Here is a 23,155-nt window from a genome sequence, read left to right on the forward strand (position 1 = left end):
AGACCTCAGATCGCGGCGACTGAGGTAAACAGAGTGCGCATGGTACCCGCACGGAGTACGTCACATGCGGAAGCAACATCATTAGTCACTCCCGCATGTGACGTTCTGCCGCGCGGGTGTCATGCGCGCGCTCTGCTTGCTTCTTCAGTCGCTGCGATCTGTGAGGTCTGAGCTGTGGGGCAGCAGCAGCGGCAGCGGGGACACAGGAGAGGCCAGCGGGGACACAGGAGAGAGAGGTAACGGGTTTGCTAACTGGTGGGGGCACCTTTCACTAGCTGTGGGGGCACCTGTCTATCTAGCTGGGGGGGACACCTGTCACTATCTAGCTGGGGGGGCACCTGTCACTATCTAGCTGGGGGGGCACCTGTCACTATCTAACTGGGGGGCACCTGTCACTATCTAACTGGGGGGGCACCTGTCACTATCTAACTGGGGGGCACCTGTCACTATCTAACTGGGGGGGCACCTGTCACTATCTAACTGGGGGGCACCTGTCACTATCTAGCTGGGGGGGCACCTGTCACTATCTAGCTGGGGGGGCACCTGTCTCTATCTAACTGGGGGGGCACCTGTCACTATCTAGCTGGGGGGGCACCTGTCACTATCTAGCTGGGGGGGCACCTGTCACTATCTAACTGGGGGGGCACCTGTCACTATCTAGCTGGGGGGGACACCTGTCACTATCTAGCTGGGGGGACACCTGTCACTATCTAGCTGGGTGGGACACCTGTCACTATCTAGCTGGGTGGGACACCTGTCACTATCTAGCTGGGTGGGACACCTGTCACTATATAGCTGGGGACACACCTGTCACTATAGCTGGGGGGACACCTGTCACTATAGCTGGGGGGACACCTGTCACTATCTAGCTGGGGGGGGAACCTGTCACTATCTAGCTGGGGGGGGCACCTGTCACTATCTAGCTGGGGGGGCACCTGTCACTATCTAGCTGGGGGGGCACCTGTCACTATCTAGCTGGGGGGACACCTGTCACTATCTAGCTGGGGGGGGGACACCTGTCACTACCTCAACTGGGGGGGCACCTGTCACTACCTCACCCGGCCACAGCATCACCGGCAGCCCGGCCACAGCAGCACCGCAAGGCATTTCAGCCCACACATCATCCCCAATCCGGCCCAAAACACTATTGCCAGGCACAGCAGCCAGTAGAGGAGAATTTAGAAGCCAGGTGAGAGGTGTCTACCATATTAAGGGGGCATTCTGCGTATTTATGTGAAATGCTGTCTATTTATGTGCCCCATGACTGCTGAATTTGTCATGTTGGGGGCCTCATGGTTACTGGATTTGTCTTGTTGGGGGGCCTCATGATTTGTTGGGGGCATCACGATTGCTGAATTTGTCTTGTTGGGGGCCTCAAGATTGCTGAATGTGTCTTGTTGGGGGGTCTCATGATTTTTGGGGGGCCTCATGATTGCTAAATTTGTCTTGTTGGGGGCATCATGATTGCTGAATGTGTCTTGTTGGGGGGCCTCATGATTTTTTGGGGGCCTCATGATTGCTAAATTTGTCTTGTTGGGGGCATCATGATTGCTGAATGTGTCTTGTTGGGGGCCTCATGATTTGTTGGGGGCTTCATGATTGCTGAATTTATCTTGTTGGTGGTCACATGATTGCGAACTGCGAGACTATGGGAAAGCTAAATCGTTATCATGAAACAATAGCGTTAAACCTACTTTTTTAGCTTTTTAAAACTGAAAATAAAACTGGGAGGTTCTAAAAAAAAAACACATTTTTCAGGAGTAGGATGGATGAAATTGTTTATCTTCACAGTTTATTTTCAACTTGGATTTTCCATAATGTTCATGTATGAGTTAAAACCTTTGTATGTAGTTTAAATTGCTGTTGCCACTTTGCGATAGATAAGTGACTTTTGGGTTGCAGTTTGGACACTCGGCCTCCAAAAGGTTCCCCACCACTGTCCTAATCTAATGTCCCACATTGCTAAATTCATGTAAATTTGTTTCCACCCGTGGCCACACCCGCATTCTGGTCCATGGCCACACCCACACGCAACGGAACCCCCGTGGTTTTTGGCGCGCCACACAACTTCCCCGACATCTCAAATTGCATTTTGTGGTAAGTGCTGCCAATCTAATTGTCCTTTAATTGCATTTTTTTTCCTGGGGGGGAGGGGGGGGGCTGCGACTCTAGCAAGAACCTTCCGCCCTCCACCATGGGGTCTGAAAAAAAATGGCCCTCCATGCCCATGAAGTTGGACAGCACTGACCTAAATTAATGTTCAGCGCTGCGTAATATGTTGGCACTTTATAAATACAATAAATAAATAAATAAATAAACTGCAGCTGCCATCCATCTAAACTAGCCCTTAAACATAGCTTCAGTTAGTAATGCAATCAGGGATGATCGAGAACGATTTAGCAAAAAGCAAAATCGTCCTGAAGCGTGCTGTGTAAGCAGGAGTTAGCTCACTCCCTTCCGATGTGCTCCACACTGCTCTCCATCTTCTGACACTTCCCTTTTCACAGCAGACGTTTCGGTATAGAAGGCTAAAGTATTGGTAGATGACGAGCACATTGGAAGGGAGATGAGACCTAGGCGAGTTAATCCATCTTTTCCCTGTTTTTACATGTTTATCTTTATATTTTATGTACAGTAGTTCTATTTTTGTAAAAAGAGCAGTGCAGATCATGAATTATATAGAATACTGTCATACCTGGTTAATAATTTCTAAAGCTTTCCAGTGAATGTTTCTTGTTATTTATCATAGCACTTAACACTGACATTTGTTTTCTTTAATGCGCAGAAATACAGATAGCTTCGCTGTAACTGCATTGGTCGATCTATATTTCCAGAATATCTCAATAACCAGTGCATCAGTTACCCAAACTATATTAAACAATACAGCAACATTTAAAAGCAGGTACCTTGTTTTGGATCCATTTCAACTGAATCCCAAAGGTGAGTCATGGAAAAAAATCAAGCTGCTTGAAAATACCCAGTTATAGTGCTTACCTCATTAGCTGCTTCAAAGGAATGATCTTGTTTGAGAGAACTGCACTGCTTTTGACCTCAGCCGGCAGAACTCGTTGTGCTGTAAATTCTCGGAATGCTTTGATGTCTCTCTGCTAGCAGAAAATATAGAAGCTGAAAGCAGAAGTCCTCTGTTATTGTCTCACACTGCCCCCTAGTGACAAGTGGCCATAATGCACATTACAGCAGTACTAATAAGCAGCAAGGAAATATAACAAATAAGAAATAAAAAAATGTACTAAAATAAATTGGCCTGGAGCACTTGCAAGCCTCTAAATACATTGACTGCTAAAGGGTTAATATCTATCAATATATGCAGAATGTTAACCACAAACTATTCCTGTGAATAACATGCTCTCATTAACTTTGCTGGTAAAGCGGCACAGTATTGTAGCATTTATACTTGAAAGCCCATCTATTAGTTAAAAAAAAAATCAAATTGTACTACTATGGTAAGCTGTATTCAATACATTATAAAAAATCTCTCCCTGAGCTTTTGTCAGGCATAAATCTTTAAAAAAAAGTCTAATTTTGAAAACTGTAGATCATATGTAAGGCACAGGCCTGTGTATATCAGGGCTGTGCTTAGTAGACAGTCCTTTTAAAGAGGAACTGTAACCAAGGATTGAACTTCATCCCAATCAGTAGCCGATGCCCGCTTTCCCATGAGAAATCTTTACCTTTCTCAAATAGACCATCAGGTCTGATGGATATTGTAGTCAAATCCCTCCCACAGTGGCAGTGTTTATAGATAATGGCAGTTGGCGCTGTCTGCTTTTTTATGTCTGCCAGCAGCAAAGAAAGGTGAATACCTGCAGGCTCAATGTGGATCAAACAGCAGGAATGAATTACATGGCAAATATCGAGCATTTCTTCACCTGTCTTCTTTTTCTTAACTTCTCACTTTGCAATGTATTGATTTATTTTTTCCCCTACTACTATCTTTCAGTAAAGTTCCTATTTAAACCTTGCAGCCCTCACTAGCTTGCAGCAGGTGAAGCAGAAAACCCTTTAAAGTGAATCAAGCACAATATTTAGCACCCAGGGCATCTCGATAGAACATTTAACCACTTCACAACTGAGGGGTTTTACCCCTGAAACACCAGAGCATTTTTTACCTTTCAGCGCTCCTTCCATTTATTCGTCTATAACTTTATTATTACTTATCACAATGAAATGAACTATATCTTGTTTTTTTCGCCACCAATTAGGCTTTCTTTAGGTGGGAAATTATGCCAAGAATTATTTTATTCTAAATGTGTTTTAATGGGAAAATAGGAAAAATTGTGGGAAAAAAATCATTATGTTTCAGTTTTCGGCCATTATAGTTTTTAAATAATGCATGCTACTGTAATTAACCAGTTCGGCCTATCTGGACGAGCTTCCTCGTCTAGATAGGCACTGCTGCTGCCGCCGCCTCGTGCGCGCGATCGGGCGCGCCCCTGCGCACGCTCCCGCTACCCGCCGCTACCCCCCCGATCAGTGAATGGGAATATAATTCCCATTCACCGATCTATCTTCCCCGCAGAAATACCGACGCTTTCTCTCCAGAGAGCGCGGTATTTCTGCCCCCAGGAAACATTTCCCCTGCTTATAAGTTCCTTATAAGTAAACTGCACCACAATTCATTTTTAATAAAAAAAATATATATTTTACATTTAAAATTAACAGTTTCCCTCCCACACCAAAAATTACCCACATACACTTTTTTTATTAAAAATAAAAATGAAAAAATACAATTAAAAAAAAACAAAAACAACATTAATAGTTACCCAAGGGTCTGAACTTTTTAAATATGCATGTCAAGAGAATATGTTATTATATTATTTAAAATTATAAGCTTATAAATAGTGATGGACGCAAATTGAAAAAATGCACCTTTATTTCTAAATGAAATATCGGCACCATAAATTGTGATAGGGACATCGTTTAAATGGTGTAATAAGCGGGACAGATGGGCAAATAAAATACATGAGTTTTAATTACGCTAGCGTATATTAATTTCAAACTATAATGGCCAAAAACTGAGATAATGAATTTTTTTCATTTCTTTCTTAATCTTCCTGTTAAAATAGATTTAGAAAAAAATAATTCTTAGCAAAATGTAGCACCCAAAGAAAGCCTAATTAGTTGCGGAAAAAACAAGATATAGATCAATTCATTGTGATAAGTAGCAATAAAGTTATAGGCGAATGAATGGGAGGTGAACGTTGCTCGGATGCATGAGATTTTCGGACTGCGGTGCTGAACCGGTTAAAACCCATGAAATGTATTTGCCCATTTGTCCCGGTTATAAAACCGTTTAAATTATGTCACAATGTTTTGCGCCAATATTTTATTTGGAAATAAAGGTGTCTTTTTTTCAGTTTTGCATCCATCCCTAATTACAAGCCCATAGTTTATAGAGTAACAGTGTTATACCCTCTTGACATAAATATTTAAAAAGTTCAGTCCCTAAGGTAACTATTTATGGGTTTTTTTGTAATTGTAATTTTTTTTTTTATTAAAAAAAAAAAAAAATTGGGGAGTGTGGGAGGTAATGAGTTAATTTATTGTGTAAAACTAATGTGTGTGTATATGAAAAATGCTTTAGGGTGTAGTTTTACTATTTGGCCACAAGATGGCCACAGTGAGTTTGTGTTCATGCGACCTGCAAGCGTCCGGAAGTACGCTTGCAGGAAGCACAATGAGGCTGGGAAAATCACAATGATCGCGTTGCTTTTCATAGAAGCAGCCGATCATTGCGGGGGCTTAGATCAACAAACGGGAACGTTTTTTTCCCGTTCATTAATCTCCGTGCGAGCGGGCAGCGGCATGCACGAGCGGCGGGAGCGCGGACAGCGGCAGTAGTGCGGGAGGTGTGGATATATCCGTCCCTGGGGGTGAAAGGATGGAAAAAGGGACGGAGATATCCAGTGGGGGTAAAGTGGTTAATATGCATGATGTGCATATAAATGTGACTCATAAATATAAATAAATCAATTTGACTTCTTTTTACATTTAAAAGTTTAGCAGAGGCCTTTATTATCCTATTTCCTCCTACCTACAAGGCCTGCCCAACCACAGAAGTTTCAAGCAGATAAGGACTGATGTAATTATTTTATTTCCTACATTAGCACAGAGCAAACAAAAAGCTTTCAGCAGCAAGGGGATGGATTGGAAGCTGTGCTTCAAAGAGTTTACAGAAGTCACAGATGCAATTGTCACACCTTCCCCTGGATAAATAATGGGTAGCTAGAAGGGGAGGATGGAACGTGGCAGCTCCTATAGCTTTTAGAAATCGGGAAAAAAAACATGTTGCTTGGTTCCCTTTAAAGAGACACTGAAGCGAGACTAAATCTCGCTTCAGGTCTTATATATAGCAGGGGCACGTGTGCCCCTGCTAAAACGCCGCTATTCCGCGGCTTAACGGGGGTCCCTTCACCCCCAACCCACCCCCCGCAAAAGTTGGTCGTAAAATGGTCGTAGGGAAAACTCTTCCTGGAGGCAGGGCTAACGGCTGCAGCCCTGCCTCCCAGCGCGTCTATCAGACGCGCATCGCCGCCTCTCCCCCGCCCCTCTCAGTGAAGGAAGACTGAGAGGGGCGGGGGAGAGGCGGAGATACGCGTCTGACAGACGCGCATGGGGCAGGGCTGCGGCGGTTAGCCCTGCCCCAACCAGGAAGCGCTCCCCCGCTGCACGGAGGGGGTTTGGGGGGACAGGGACCCCCGTTAAGCCGCGCTATAGCGGCGTTTTAGCAGGGGCACGCATGCCCCTGCTAGCTATGAGGTCTGAAGCGAGATCTATTCTCGCTTCAGACTCTCTTTAAGCCACGTATTATTCATTAGTAGGGTTTTCTCAACTGTTTCACTGCTGCATGAAAGTGCTGAAGTCTGTTGTATAAAAAACAATTTTTAATAGAAAGTATAGATTAACTATTGTGGTATTTGTGCCTGCACATTCTTAGATGCTAGAAAAATACCAATTGTGTGTAGATGTGCAGATTGTATTGTCACATAATTTGTTGTTTGTTTCTGCTAGTTGGCGTGCAGGTGAATTTCACACTCATACAAGAATACACATCAGGTCTCGCCAACATCTCTTCAACAGAGGCTATGAATCTACAAACTACAGTTCTGAGTGTGGTATGTACTGCTCTATTATGTGTTTAACTGCCCTTATTGCCAGAATACGAGATTCCGTGATATATTCCACATGTACAAAACAGAGGAGAAGTCCTTGTCTAGAAAATTGTCACTAATCATGATGAAAGATTTTAAAACGCTATTTTGTTTGCTGGAACAGATGAATAACATAGAAATTGGAGTCTAAGGGACCATCATTTCCACTGCAAAGTGGCAAATCGCATGCGGTAAAATGCATGTGTTGCATTTCCATGTGTTCTTTGGCAGGTTTTTTCATGCTTTGCCTTTTTTCCTAATGTGCAATTCTGCATAGGACGATATCCTTCTCTGGCAGGGGTGTCACAAAAGGGGATGCAACCCCTGCACCCCCGGAGGGGCCCGGGGCCCCTCTAGGGCCCGCTCAGGGCCGTTTTGGGGGGCCGGAGGGGTCGCAGCATGAGGGGAGAGCATTGGACATCAGCAGGGAGGGGGGACAGATCCACCCCTCCATCACCTCAGTCTATCCCCTCTGCGCTCCCCTCTAGCATCTATCACTGGCAGCAGGCAGTGGGCAGGAACACATACCTTCCTGCGTTTCACCGCCGGAGGTTCCTCTAAGTGTCTGATGCTACTTCCTGTTTAAACAGGAAGTAGCATGAAGTACTTAGAGATCGGAGACCTCCACGGTGGATGGAGGTATGTTTTCTGCCCACCCGCCTGCTGCCAGGGATAGATGCAGGAGGGGAGCGCAGAGGAGAGATCCCGAGGTGAGGGATTGCCCCCCCTCCTTGCCGATGTCCAATGCTCTCCCCTCATGCTGTGACCCCTCTGGCCCCCCAAAACGGCCCTGAGCGGGCCCAGAGCGGGCCCGATACAAATTTCTAGTTACGCCCCTGTTCTCTGGGGCTTTTTTCCAAAAGCCTCATACATGCATTTTCCATTGAAGTACATTATACGTGAATCGCATGCCAAATGTGAACGCATCTGGAAAATTGCTGCATGCTTTCAGTTTCTTTCAATCATGCAAAATGTGCATAGGGTGGAAACTCTCCCATAACCCTTCATGTCCCTTCAGTTCTAATGCGAGGACAATGTTCTGACAATTGTCCTTTAACCTCCCCGGCGGTAACCCCGAACGTAGTTCGGGGTAAGCCGCGCAGGAGGTTTTCTCAGGCCATGCTGGGCCGATTTACTTACTTTTTTTTTTGCTGCACGCAGCTAGCACTTTGCTAGCTGCGTCAGCACACCGATCGCCGCCGCCCCTGGGCTCGCTACATGATTTAAAAAAAAAAAAACTGCTGCGCTCCCTCCTGGAGAAATTAATTAGACCGCCAGGAGGGTTAAGCAAACAAACTAAAACCGTAAAAATTGTGCTATGGGAGTTGAGGCTCGCAGGCTTTGCCCAGGGCACCGGAGGTGGGGAAGAGCCCCTTGTCCATGGATTGGAGAGGGGCTCTGGGGGAGAGGGGAAGGCTTGGCCATGCCTCTCCTCCAGAACCCCCCATACATGGACCACGCAGGCTGGTATAGCTCAGGGTGTGAAGCCCCACGCACCTGGAGCTCCACATTCTGGCTTGGAAGGGGGCACCAAAGTCATTTTTTTTTATTTCCCACACTCTAAAAATAAAAAAATGGTCCAAAAATAGGTAAAGTTGCCAGGGATCCTTATACAACCATATTGTGGCTGTGTGGCGATCCCTGGCCAAAGCGTTGCGACTCCGGAGGGGTTTACAGGGGGTCCATACGCACTGTGTACGGACCCCCTGGAAACCCCATAATGAAATTAGTTTCTCTTTCTTTTGATACAAGCAATTTTACACTACCGTTAGGTTGATACATTATCTGTCATTTACCACATTTAAATATATGCTTTTCTCCTACCACAACTGTGAAATCGATTTTCTCCAAAACTATAGGGTCTTTTTGAAGGTCTTCTTCCCACTGTCCTCCTTTGGAGTTATCAGGCAATTATTACTAAAATAGGTGCTACTTACCCAGGGCTTCGTCCAGTCCCAAGCTCCCAGCATGTCCCTCGCCGCAGCTCTCCCCGCAGCCGTTTGCCGCCTCTGCCTCCCAGTCCGCGCTGATGACGTTCGTACGTATTGCGCCTGAGCGAGCGGTGCTGTCAATCACCGCCACGTGGACTGAACGTATTGTGCGGGCACAGAGCTACTGTGCCTGTGCAGTATGCTCTGGTCCACGTGGTGGTGATTGACAGTGCCTCGGGTTGGCCTGACGTCATCAGTGCGGACCGGGAGGCAGAGGCGGTGAACGGCTGTGGGGAGAGGTGCGGCGAGGGACATGCTGGGAGCTTGGGGATGGACAAAGCCCTGTGTAATACAATGTAACTATGGAAAGATGGATATAATTTTAAAGCTCTCTTTCTCCTCTTTCTGATGACACCTAAATCGTCGCCCTACACCCTTTAGTTTTCTCTATTTTCGTGATCGAAATTGAGGCTGTGGCAATTTTAATCGCGAAAATAGCGAAAACTAAAAGGCGTAGGGTGGCGGTTTATATATCATTGGAAAGAGGAGAAAGAGAGCTTTAAAATGATATGCATCTTTCCATAGTTTCTGCACTGCTCAGAGTCCCTTTAATGTTTTAAAGAGGAACTCCAGTGAAAATAATGTAATAAAAAAAGTGCTTCATTTTTACAATAATTATGTATACATGATTTAGTCAGTGTTTGCCCATTGTAAAAGCTTTCCTCTCCCTGATTTACATTCTGACATTTATCACATGGTGACATTTTTACTGCTGGCAGGTGATGTCACTGGAAATAGCTGCTGCTTGCTTTTTTGGCAGTTGGAAACAGCTGTAAACAACGAGGTTCACAGATACAACGAGGTTCACAGATAGGAAACTGCCAGGACCATGGTCCTCACAGTTTCCTGTGGGAGGGGTTTCCCCACAATATCAGCCATACAGAGCCCCCTGATGATCCGTTTGTAAAAAGGAATAGATTTCTCATGTAAAAGGGGGTATCAGCTACTGATTGGGATGAAGTTCAATTCTTGGTCACGGTTTCTCTTTAAATGCACACGCAAATTTTTGACAAAAAATTTTACATTAATTGTGAGCAGCGAACAGCCCAAATTAGCTGGGAACTGTCCGCTGGCGAACTGTTTGGGCCATCTCTATTGGCCAGCGCACTTCCTTCTGCTTCCCTGTGACCCGGCGGTATGTACATACTTGCTGAAGAGGCACCGGGGAGATGAACATGGAAGGATACAGAAGATAGCGCACCGGCTGGAGTGGCGAATGCACTCTGCTGAAAGTACTCTGCAGGGACCCTGGGGGAATACTATTAATTGGGGGAAGACCTTAGAGGGGGCCTTTCACTGGCTTTGGGGGCTCTGGGAAATACAAACTGCCACACCCCTGCTCCATCCCTGCCTCGAGCAAGACCTTCCATCTGGACTAATTCATGATTTTCGGAAATTGATCTAAATTATGATCGGGCAGCCATCAGTGTCAGACTGGGAGGTGGAAAAAATGAGGAAATGCACCTGCTGGCCAAGCAGCAGTAACCCTGTGTTATCACTCTCAATAAAAACCTGTAGCAAGTCTTCACTGTGAGCAGCAATACATGATTACTGCTGCTTGGCCAGCAAGTGGATATCCTCAGCTTTTCCACCTCCCAGTCTGACACTGGCAGCCATGATAGGTCATTGATCTTTGGCAGATTAGGTCCCTGAGAGAAAATCTATGAATGTATGGGCAAGATAAGAAGTGAGACAAAATCTTCCAAATGAAAAGACACATCGCAATAAATGCCAAAGAGATTCTAAGCCCTTCCACACTAGCCGTAACTAGAAAAAAAAACTCCTAAAAGCTAGTCAAAGCTACCTAAGCTAAGCACAGAGGAACAGGCTCGGACTGAGCCACCGAACCACCGATGGTCCCATCGGTGGGCCCCGACTGCCCCGCCTCCTGGGGGCCCCAGAGCTAAGAGGGAGGGGGGCACAGCTTGGAAGGGGGAAAATTGGGCACAGAGTGGCTTCCCCCCCTCCCTCACCTAGGGCCCCCCCCTTCCGCGCACCCCCCTCCTCCAGAAGTGCAGCCAGCAGCGAGCGGAGAATAGCTACAGAGCTTCAGATGATGCTATCTCCGCTCCGCATGCTGCTGCCCTGCTGGTCTCTGTCTCCTACAGTGACGTTGTCCAATCACGCTCTCGCAGTACTTCCTGCGAGAGCGTGATTGGACAGCGTCACTACAGGAGACAGAGACCAGCAGGGCAGCAGCAGCGGCATGCGGAGGAGCGGAGGGGAGATAGCATTATCTGAAGCTCGGTAAGCTATTCTCCGCTCACTGCTGGCTGCACTTCTGGAGTAGGGGGGTGCACGGAAGGGGGGGGGGCCTAGGTGAGGGAGGGGGGGAGGAGGCTTCCCCACTGATCTGTGCCCGCTGACCCCCCTTCCAAGCTGGGGGGGACTTGCATTTTGTGGGGGTATCTGCCACCAACCTGATTGCATTGTGTGGGGGTATCTGCAGCCAACCTGATTGCATTGTGTGGGGGTATCTGCAGCCAACCTGATTGCATTGTGTGGGGGTATCTGCAGCCAACCTGATTGCATTGTGTGGGGGTATCTGCAGCCAACCTGATTGCATTGTGTGGGGGTATCTGCAGCCAACCTGATTGCATTGTGTGGGGGTATCTGCAGCCAACCTGTTTGCATTTTGTGTTTTGTATTTATTTTTTTTTAAGTCTGCCCATGACTCATCATGACCACGCCGATGTTCCAGTGCGTGGTGACACCCATCCAGTTTCGCTGCGCGCGCCGCATTTAGACATATCCCTATTGGAGACTGTCCTCAGAATTGCTCAAAATCTATTCCCTACCATAATGTCATACAAAATTTCTAGAGTACATGTGTATGTGAGCCCAAAATGAGGGGGGGGGGGGGGGAGGAGGAGAGGGGGGCGGGCCCCAGGCTGAAACTTCCTTGGTGGGCCCTTGGTGTCCCAGTTCGACCCTGCAGAGGAATGTTCATGCTGGATCCATATACCTCTGTGCATTGTCAGTTTATCTTCTCTTTCCCCCCAATCACTGTAATTACTCCTTGAAAATGTGAGTTTTGGCTAAAGTCACATTTTCAAAGAGGCAGGTTTGCTGTAATGTTCCCTCCCATCACCCTCCCATTTCCTTCTCTTAAGGGGAGTAAATGAGGCAGGGTAGAGGAGGGAATGGGAAAGTGAAAGGAGTAATTAAGGACAAGGGTGCTGCTTGGCCCAAATGGTTGCTTGTAGACTCATACACAGAAGGGCCCGCCCATGCTGCCAGGGCTGTCTCTGGCTCACTCACACACAGACCACAGATCAGCAGTAATGAGAACAGAGGGGAGGGGAGATCGGTGCAGGGACCAGAAAGTATATTTCAGGTGTGGAAGTGAGGTCATTGCACATTCACATTTCCAGCACTTCCAGCATTTCCAGTTACTGTATACTGCTCTCCTCTCTCTGGGTAGCTGCTGATCTGCCTATCTGTGAGTGTTGGGGGAGGGGAGACAACAGGAAGCTACATACCCCCACTGACACCAATGCCACGTGGGAGGAGGGGGGTACACTTTTGTCTACCTATACTGGGATAGTTAGCTATACTGGGGGGACACTTAGGCTACCAATACTGGGGGTGGCTACCTTAGGGTGACCATATTTTGATTTCCAAAAAAGAGGACGATCACAACAGCATGTGGGCGTGGTCATGGGTGGGGCCAAATATACAAGACCTTAGCAGTGTGCTGTCCAACTTCGCGGGCATGGAGGGATGTCTTTTTTTTTCCAGACCACATGGTGGTGGAGGGCCAGCGGACCACAAAATGCAATCAGATTCGCAGAAGATTTCCCCACAAAATGCAATAAAATCACACAGGCAGGTGACAAATGACAGGCATGGTGAGAACTCCAGAGAAGACTAGTATTCTGGCTGAACTGGATGGCTGTATGTCTTCTGTTTAACCTAAAGCTGTACTGCTGAGAAAAGATGCTGTACTGAACGTTTTGCCATTCATTTGCCCATACTGAAAGCTGGATATCTCAGTGATTTAACTGAACACTTGGGGGTTAATTTAAGCTAACAAAGGTCAGTTTGTGATGAAGTGCAGGAAAACAGGAGGGAGGCCCTGCCAGTCTCTCACACAAGTCAGAAATCAGCCCTAGTGGAGTCTAGGGACTGTCAAAAACTTTTCAACTTCAAAAACTTTTCAACTTTTTTAACGCCTTATCCACACATGCAGTCATTATAACAATGGGGAGAGACAAGACAGATGTTTGCCCAGGGACCCTCCAGGCAAGCTCTGCATCATGCTGAGTATATTTACCAGCTTGCTTGCCCTCTAATTGCACTTTTATCAGCTAGCCTAGTGTTTCACATTACCTTACAACAACAAACCTGAATACACCAGACACTGGACCGGCCCTAAATCACTGAATGAAAGGCGTCCTGGGGGGAGATTGCCCCCCTTCCCCCCTGGCCAGTCTGCCCCTGACTCACACACTGAACACACACAGGCATTCAGGAAGAAGCTGCAGTTCCTATTTCTTCCAGACATCCGCTGTGAACCGAATCGTTCATTGTAATGATCCGGATGATTCAACTCACAAAAAAGATCTGGATCAAAGATCCAAATCGTTCATGATCTGGACAACACTACCGCCCAGCTGATAGGCTCTGGGGAAAACACTGGACTAAGTCTTGGCCGCTCGGCTCCCAAAGAGTCGGCTCGTGTTCGGCTCTCTGTCTCTTCAAGCGGCTCTTCTGCAGCTCAGCTCGCTCTGTGTTCGGCTCTCTTCACCTGGACATTTAAAAAACCCGGGAGGACGGCCCGGACAGGTCTGAAAAAGTGGACCTGTCCGGGCAAAATAGGACACCTGGTCAGCCTAGGCTACCTATACTGGGGGGTGTACCTTTGGCTACCTACCTATACTTATGGGCTGCCTATTGGGGGGGTATCTTTGGCTACCTATTATTACACGAGAAAGAAGAGGGCCACAAATTATGTGCCACTCTGGGCCACAAAAACCTTAGCAGCACCCCTGATTGAGGGGACCTGGGGGAATGAGGAGACGAACTGACAACGCACAGAACTATGTGGATCCAGATGTTCTTTGCATGTTTGATACTAATTTATTGTTGGAGGGTTTCTGTTATGTCTTTTTTATTGTACTCTCTGTGTTTAACCAATAAATTATGACAGAAAAGTAATTTAAAATGTATATTGTATTGTATTAGCTGTGATATATATCTGCAAAACTCAAGTTATGATTTTTCTTGCATAGATTACCCCAATCCTACAGCAGTTGTACAATACCAGCCTACAACCTTCACCATCTGTATCATTCACGTAAGCAAAAAAATGTACTTTATCAATACTTTCTATGTTAACAATAACAATAATATCTGTATAGCGCTTTTCTCCCTGGGGACTCAAAGTGCTGTGACCCTGCATTATGCAATCTCAAAGGCTCGGGAAAAGAGGTGAGTTTTTAGCCTTTTTTTATCCTGGGAATAACCAGATTAATCTTGTTGGCAGAGCGGAGGGTGCATGGAGGGGTATAATGATCCAATAGATCTGCTATGTATTTGGGTCCCATGTGGTTTAGAGCCTTGAATGTCAGCAGGCAGATCTTATTTTACTGGCAACCAGTGAAGAGTTTGCAGTACTGAGGTGATGTGTGAGCTGCGGGGGGCATTGGCTAGGAGTCTGGCTGCAGCATTTTGTACTAGCTGTAAGGGGCGCAGAACCTTATCTGTAGATCCGATGAACAGGGCATTGCAGTAGTCTAGGCGGGAGGATACAAATGCATGAACCAGGGCAGGTAGGTCTTCAGCTGGGATAAGGTGTTTGATTCTTGCTATATTTCTTAGATGGAAGAAGGAAGACTTGAGGACAGCTTATACATGCTGTCTGAGTTTGAGATTTCCATCCAGGATCACCCCAAGGTTTTGCACAGTCTTTATACTGTACGGTATCTCCCCCAATTGCTAGTTTGAGGTGGTGAGCATTTTGAACTTTATCCATCATGTGTGGACCACCTACCACCAACACCTTTGTTTTGTCAGAGTTCAGCCTCAGCCAACTGGTGTTCATCCAATTTTGTAAATCCACTAGACACGCATTTATGGATGCTGATGGGTCTTGGGTGCCAGGCTTGAAGGACAGATACAGTTGTGTGTCATCTGCATAACAATGGTATCCTAGGCCATAGTTCTGGATTATTTTGCCCAGTGGGAGCATGTAGACTGCAAAGAGTAATGGTAAAAGCACAGAACCCTGTGGAACTCAATAGGCAAGTGGCACTGGATTAGAGTAGTGTGTGCCCAAACATACTTGCTGTGTCCTGCCAGATAGGAAGGTCTGAAATCAGCTAAGAACAGTACCCTTTAGGCCACAGTAATTCGTCAGTCGCTGGATTAGTATTTCATGATCCAGAGTATCAAATTCTGCAGACAAGTCAAAAAGAATCAGAGTTGAGCAATCACCCTTGTCCCTTGCAGTAAGTAGATCATGTATGTATATGAAAAAATATCATCTAGCAAAAATCTCTTTCACATACACCAAAAAAATGGGAGAATTGGGTTAAAAGTAAAACATCCTTTATGATAAATACTTTAAAAAGAGATGATCAGGCAAATTTTGTCAAATTCATGGTGAATCTACCTCATTTGCTTACAGCAAAATCTTTGTGAATCTGCTGAATTTCACAGTTAATTGCAAAGACCTCATGATGGCTATCATCCCCAAATTTGCTACATATGTGGGAACATGTAAAATAAATTCTGAATGACCTGGTGGTTTCTGAGAAATGAGACTTCAAGTTTAAGAGGCAAAACGCATTTTTAAATGTTTACAGTGTCCCATTTAACCACTTTGATGATTGAAATCTATGCCCTGTTTTGATCCTGTTATACCTGCCAGGGCATAGATTCCAATCATCCCGCCGCATGCTACCACCAATCGCGTCGCTCTCTCCCCATCGCAGATCACTCGCCCTGCCTTCTATCTCTAACCTTCTATCTCTAACCTTCTATATGACGACAGAGCTGGTCAGGAGTCGATTTCATTGGCTCCTGACCCTGTCATCACCGTAAGCCAATTCCGCTGGCACATTGCCACACAGCAAATGGAAAATGTGGTAGTTCCAGGCCTCAATTTACATCACAGGATCCTATAGGCACAGATGTCTTGGCACCCTTGACTGTGACCACCCCCCCCCCCCCCCCCCACCACCACCACCACCCTGAACCTACAAACCCCAGCCGAACCGCACTGCGAGTGTGCTGGCTGTCTCAGCCGTCACTTCTCCCTTAATTCCCTTGCTTGTCATAGGTAGCTACAGGTGTCTCTTAGTATCCTCAATATTAAGTAGCTAGAGGTTCCTCCAAGTATTAGGTAGCTATTAAGTAGCTAGAGGTGCTCCTGACTGAAGGGAGATCTCATGGGATGCAGAGACCCAGGTGAGTAACCTCTGAGATAGGCCTGGCGCACACCAGAGGAGTTTTTCTGAGCGTTTTGAGTTTTTAAATCTGCTGCTAATGTTATCCTATGTGTCTGTGCACACTGGAGCAATGAGGTTTTGTAAAAAAAAACCCATAACATTACATTGAAACCTCTAAAAGCTCTTCCCAATGTAATGCTATGGGTTTTTTTACAAAACCTCATTGCTCCAGTGTGCACAGACACATAGGATAACATTAGCAGCAGATTTAAAAACTCAAAACGCTCAGAAAAACTCCTCTGGTGTGCACCAGGCCTTACACTCTCATCAGGACTTTGCATAGGCAAGGAGGGAGAGGGGAGCTCAGGGAGGGGAGTGAGCCACTTTTCCATCATCAGGCACCTGTAGGCATGTGCCTATGTACCTTATGGTAAATCCGGCCCTGCATAGTTATTTCCCAACCAACTTCACAAACTCTGATTTGGACAATTTGTGAATTGCTGCTTTGGAATATTCACAAAGTACAGTACACTACGCCATAGATTCTCTACCCCTGAATTTGGCATTGTCAATATATTACAGTGAGTTAGGGGATTCACAATCATGTATACGTAAGTGTTTTTCAGTTAGACAAATGCATACAAAGGTGATTGAAAGGCATTTATACAGAAATATTGGCTACACCTATTAAATATATATGTGTCTGTTGTTCACAAAAAGGGATACTCTGCAAACACTTACCATACTTTTATGAAGGGGTACATGCTGAAAAACTATTTTCTAGACAATGTAATTAGAGCATGTTAAAACTGCCATTTTTATCTTACATTTTGGACAGATTAAGGAAGGTTTAGAAGGATTTTATTGAGGTCTATGCCTTCATTGAGGAAGTGGGTGTAAAATAAAGATAAATACCATATATACAATTATGTTCAGTTTGTTCCTTGATGTGATTGAAAAATCTCATTAAAGGCCGCCACATACAATAAAATATAAAGATCCAAATATAAGAAAATTCAATAATAATGATCAGTTGTACAGAAAAATCAAACTTCTTTTTTTTTTATTCATGCAAAAAATCTGATTGAATTTTCGTGTTTTTTTTTTTTTTTTTTCAAAAAAACTTGATCAGGAGTGGTGGAAATTTCTGTACAATTTTGCAGAAGATTGAATGGTGTAGGATAGATTGTCAATTTCTTGATTTATAAACTCAAGCAATTTTTTTACAATTTTTTTTTTTTACAATTGGGAGAAAAAAAAAATGAACACGTGTGTGGTAGATTGGTCAGATTTTTCAAATGTCCCAATCAATCAGAAAAATGCATTGTGCCTCTCGCATTGTAAACAAATATTAAAAAAGTATCATGTGGAGCCTTAACAAAGATACAAAAATACAAAAGACAATACAAAATGACAAAAACCTCTCCACTCAAATAAAAATAGATAAAAAAGCTGTCCATAGTTTCACTTCAGTCCATTGAATTCATATTCTGATTTGTGCTGATAGTTCTGCTTTCTGACATGTCTTTCCTTTAGGAATGCAAATGGATTTGCAGCTGTGTCAATTCCTTATGTTCTCAACTACACGATGGGCACTGGCATAGCTGATACCACTGCCTTAAGCACCCTTCAGAATAATGCTGGTTTTTCGAGCATGATTCGCATGTCTACTCTGTATGTGAACAGTAAGTAAATACAGGATTTTACTGCGTGCTAATAGACTACACATATTATAGTTGTGGAAGCTCAAAACGTTTCTGAGAGCAAACCCTTGCCGTTTATGCAGTTCATGGAGAACTCCAAGAATCATCATTAGTTGAGGTTTTGAGTAGAATGAACATTTGTATTTCATATCTTAAAAACTTTGCTGCAAACGTGGTAGCGTTCCTCATACTCCCTTGGTAGTCACTTGTCTAATTTGTCCTTCACGGTGACAGCAGGAACACAATGGATCAGGAAAGTGGCGCCACCCATGCATTGTTAAAATGTACCAGAGCTGAAAATTAAAAAGAATTTATACATACTTGGGGCTCCCTCCAGCCCCATAAGGTCCGATCGCTCCCACGCCGCCGTCCTCCTCTGTTCGCGGCTTCGGGAACCAGGTCTCCGCACTTCCGTCAGTCGGAGCCAGTCTAGCGTAAGAGAAACGCACTGTTTGCGTATCTCTCCAGCAGGTGCTGGAGAAATACGCAGAGGGCGCACTTCTCCTGCGTAGCTGGCCGCGACTGACGTCAGTGACGGGACACGGTTCCTGAAGCTGCGAGCAGAAGAGGACGGCGGCATGGGAGCAATCAGAGCTTATGAGGCTGGCGGAAGCCCAAGGTATGTATAAATTATTTTTAATTTTTCAGCTCTGAGTCCCTTTAAGCATACAGTTAAGCATGCAGGTTAGGCATAGGAGGTGATTTTAAGGTTTAGGCTAGTCAAGGATTTTTTTATATGTTAGGTGTGAGAGGGGGGCTGGTTAAGGTTAGGCATTAGTAAGGGGGATTTCTGTGTGAGAGTAGTGTTAGGTTAAGCTGTAGTAAAATATATGTATTATTTTCCAATATTTTACTATGATAATTAACACTTTAGAAATGTAAATATCTGTAAATGTTACTGACATTCTACTAGCTGAAATTGGGTGCCCAAATTTGTTCACGCCCCTTCTTCATGCCCGCCTGACTTGAAGCTGGAACCAGCTTAGCAAAGGAAGGTGTAAACCAACTTACTAAAGCTTATTTAAAATTATGTCAGGATACCGAAGCAGCTCAAGGTGACCCGGAACCACTAAAAATGTATAGGGGACAAAAAGAGACCAAAAAGCCCTTCTACTTGATGTTGATATTTCTGAAATATCGTGGTCAAACCATGCTTTAGTCCCAGAGGCGTAGCTAGGGCTTTCAGCACCCAGGGACAAAGACTATTAATGCGCCCTCTAAGGTGAAGGCTGCACGCCGCGCCAAAGAAGGGGCGTGGCAACATAATCAATGTGGGCGTGGTTATGGGAGGAGCCAAATGTACAGGAAGTTAGCAGGCTCACTCTTACCCCACCCTCCCTCAGTATGTACCTTCCAGCATGTTCCAAGACAAATTCAGCAATCATGAGCCCCCCCCCCCCCCCCCCCATCAAGACAAATTCAGCAATCATGAGGCCCCCAACATGACCAACTCAGCAATCATGAGGCCCCCAACAAGACAAATTTAGCAATCATGAGGCCCCCAACAAGACAAATTCAGCAATCAAGAGGCCCCCAACAAGACAAATTCAGCAATCATGAGGCCCCCAAAAAGACAAATTCAGCGATCTTGAGGCCCCCAACAAGACAAATTCAGCAATCTTGAGGCCCCAACAAGACAAATTCAGCGATCTTGAGGCCCCCAACAAATCATGAGGCCCCCAACAAGACAAATTCAGTAACCAGGAGGCCCACAACAAGACAGATTTAGCAGTCATAAGGCACATAAATAGACAGCATTTCACATAAATAGGCAGAATGCCCCCTTAATATGGTAGACACCTCTCACCTGGCAGCAGTTCCCCAAAATACACTCAATCTGACAGCAGTGGTTGCCCAAAAATAGGTAGCCCCAGGTCTATAGGTGTCCCCAGAATAGGTGGCCAGCAGTATAGATGTCCCCAGAATAGGTGGCCAGCGGTATAGATGTCCCCAGAACAGGTAGCCAGGGGTAGAGATGTCCACAGAACAGGTAAACAGGGGTATATGTGACCAGTATATGTAGCCAGGTGTATATGTGCCCAGTATATGTAGCCAGGGGTATATGTGCCCAGTATATGTAGCCAGGGGTATATGTGCCCAGTATATGTAGTCAGGGATATATGTGCCCAGTATATGTAGCCAGGGGTATATGTCCCCAGTATATGTAGCCAGGGGTATATGTGCCCAGTATATGTAGTCAGGGATATACGTGCCCAGTATATGTAGCCAGGGTATATGTCCCCAGTATATGTAGCCAGGGGGTATATGTGCCCAGTATATGTAGTCAGGGGGTATATGTCCCCAGTATATGTAGTCAGGGGGTATATGTGCCCAGTATATGTAGGCAGGGGTATATGTGCCCAGTATATGTAGTCAGGGGGTATATGTGCCCAGTATATGTAGTCAGTGGGTATATGTGCCCAGTATATGTAGTCAGTGGGTATATGTGCCCAGTATATGTAGAGAGCGGTATATGTGCCCAGTATATGTAGCCAGGGCTATATGTTCCCAGTATATGTAACCAGGGGTATATGTGCCCAGTATATGTAGTCAGGGGGTATATGTGCCCAGTATATGTAGGCAGGGGTATATGTGCCCTGTATATGTAGGCAGGGGTATATGTGCCCAGTATATATAGTCAGGGGTATATGTGCCCAGTATATGTAGCCAGGGGTATATGTGCCCAGTATATGTAGTCAGGGGATATATGTCCCCAGTATATATAGGCAGGGGTATATGTCCCCAGTATATGTAGTCAGGGGGTATATGTCCTAGAATAGGTAGCCAGGTCACGTGTCTCCCCCCCAGCAGGAGGGGAGCAGCGCAGTGGAGGGAGAGCTATGGGCAGCGGTGGAGAAGGGGGGGCATCTCCCCCCCCCCTCCATCACCTTAGGGGGCTTTCCCTCCCTCGCTCTCCCCTCCACAACTAATGTCCGGGTGGCTGGCAGCGGCGGGCGGAACTTACCTCCGTCTCGTCGCACCGCGTGATGGATTTGCCACTACTCTGGTCTGGTCCAGACCAGAGCAGCGGCTGCAGGACCCGAACTTCCGGCGCTGGAGCGAGACGAAGGTAAGTCCCGCCCGCTGTGCCAGCCACTCGGACATTAGTTGTGGAGGGGAGAGCGAGGGAGGGAGAGCACTAAGGTGAGGGAGGGGGGGGGAGATGGCCCCCCTTCTCCACCGCTGCCCACAGCTCTCCCTCTTCTCTGCGCTGCTCCCCTCCCAAAAAAACAAAACCCTGCAGATCAGCAGGGCGCCCTCGGGGACCTAGCGCCCCGGGGCACTTGTCCTACCCCGACCCCCCCTAGTTACGCGTCTGTTTAGTCCAAACTACATTGTCCTCAAATGGCTCTCCCTCTCAATTCAAATGGCGGGTTAACGAATCCCTATTAAAAGACCCTAAAGTGCAGATGGTAGTTCGCGAGACCATTGAGCGGTATCTTGCCACGAATGCTGTCAGGGATACCTCACATAACATACGTTGGGCAGCGTTGAAAGCTACAGTTCGGGCCGCATTAATACAAATGTCATCTCATTGGAAGAGGCTATATATTTATGGTGTTAGAGACCTTCAGCAGCAGATCCACTCTCTCGAAATGTCCCAGGCTATTCTGGGAGACCGCAGTCTGTTAGGCCAAATCTCGGGTTTGAGGCAGAAGTTAAAAGCGCTGTTGTTTAAATGTGCTGAGCGCTCCCTTAAGCTGGCCATACACTAGGCCGATTACCCGCCGATCGACAGCAGATTCGATCACTGGGATCGAATCTGCTGTCACATCGTTCACGCTAAACGCTAAATTTCGATCTATTTCGTCCCGAAATAGATCGGTCCCGTCGATCGCTCCGTGCGGGAAATTACCGTCGATCGCCCACAGGTAGGGAGCGCATCACTAGCGGTGTACGATTGAATCAGGTATACATTACCTAAAGCTGGCTCCCGGCATCTTCTCCGCATCACCTTCCGCATCACGGCATCCGTGTATAACTTCCTGTGTCACTGCAGTGACAGCGGAAGTACAAATAGAGGGCGCTCTATTTGAACTTCCACTGTCACTGGAGTGACAGAAAGTTATACGCGGATGCCGTGATGCGGAGAAGATGCCCGGGACCAGGCTTCGGGTAATGTATGCGGGGGAGGGGGTTTACAGGCGACAGCAGCAGCTCAGCAGATGGTGAATCGGTTTCAGGCTGAAATCGATTCACAATCTGTTTGCAGTAAAGGCAGCCATACAATCCCTCTCTGATCAGATTCAATCAGAGAGGGATCTATCTGTTGGTCGAATCTGATGGCAAATCGACCAGTGTATGGCTACCTTTAGACTTACCAGTTAAAAATGTTATGATAAGGCTAACAAGCCCAACGCTTTACTAGCTCGTAAGTTGTGCCAGAGATTAGCACAAAACAGACTGTTTTCAATGTGTGAGAGAAATGAGGAAGATGTCTTATGACCCCTCTCAAATAGTCAATCTTTTTTCAATGTATTATGACAAGTTATATGATGGCACCACCACAGACCTATCTAAGATTTCTGCTCCAGATATCCTTGAATTTTTAAATAGTGTCCAGATACCCTCCTTCTACCGGCAGGTAGAGTCAAACCGAACTCTCCCATATCTCCTAAAGAAATTGCTCTGGCCATTAAATCCTTAAAGAACAGGAAGACCCCTGGGCCCAACGGTTACACTGCACTCTGTTATCAAATTTTCAAGGATCATCTTGCCCCAGTCATGTCATGATGACATTGTCATCGTTATATAATAAGGTTCTTTCTGGCTCAGAGTATTTTCTCCCAGAATTATTACAGTATTTCATTGTTATCCCTAAACCAGGTAGGGACAGTGCTGAGGTCTCCAACTATCGGCCAATCTCATTGATAAACGTCGATATAAAGATTTTG

At 46.0% G+C, this 23,155-nt stretch overlaps 1 protein-coding gene across 1 annotated transcript in view; it reads left to right on the forward strand.

The window, feature by feature from the left end:
* Positions 1-23,155, forward strand: part of LOC137562270 (uncharacterized) — a 294,902-nt gene that overhangs the window by 236,585 nt on the left and 35,162 nt on the right. The window contains exons 21-24 of the mRNA XM_068273603.1: positions 2,786-2,940; positions 7,033-7,136; positions 14,398-14,462; positions 18,094-18,242. Coding sequence (XP_068129704.1) covers positions 2,786-2,940; positions 7,033-7,136; positions 14,398-14,462; positions 18,094-18,242 — 473 coding nt within the window. The remainder of the gene's footprint in view (positions 1-2,785; positions 2,941-7,032; positions 7,137-14,397; positions 14,463-18,093; positions 18,243-23,155) is intronic.

This window comes from Hyperolius riggenbachi, chromosome 3 (assembly GCF_040937935.1).
Source record: "Hyperolius riggenbachi isolate aHypRig1 chromosome 3, aHypRig1.pri, whole genome shotgun sequence".
NCBI lineage: Eukaryota > Metazoa > Chordata > Amphibia > Anura > Hyperoliidae > Hyperolius > Hyperolius riggenbachi.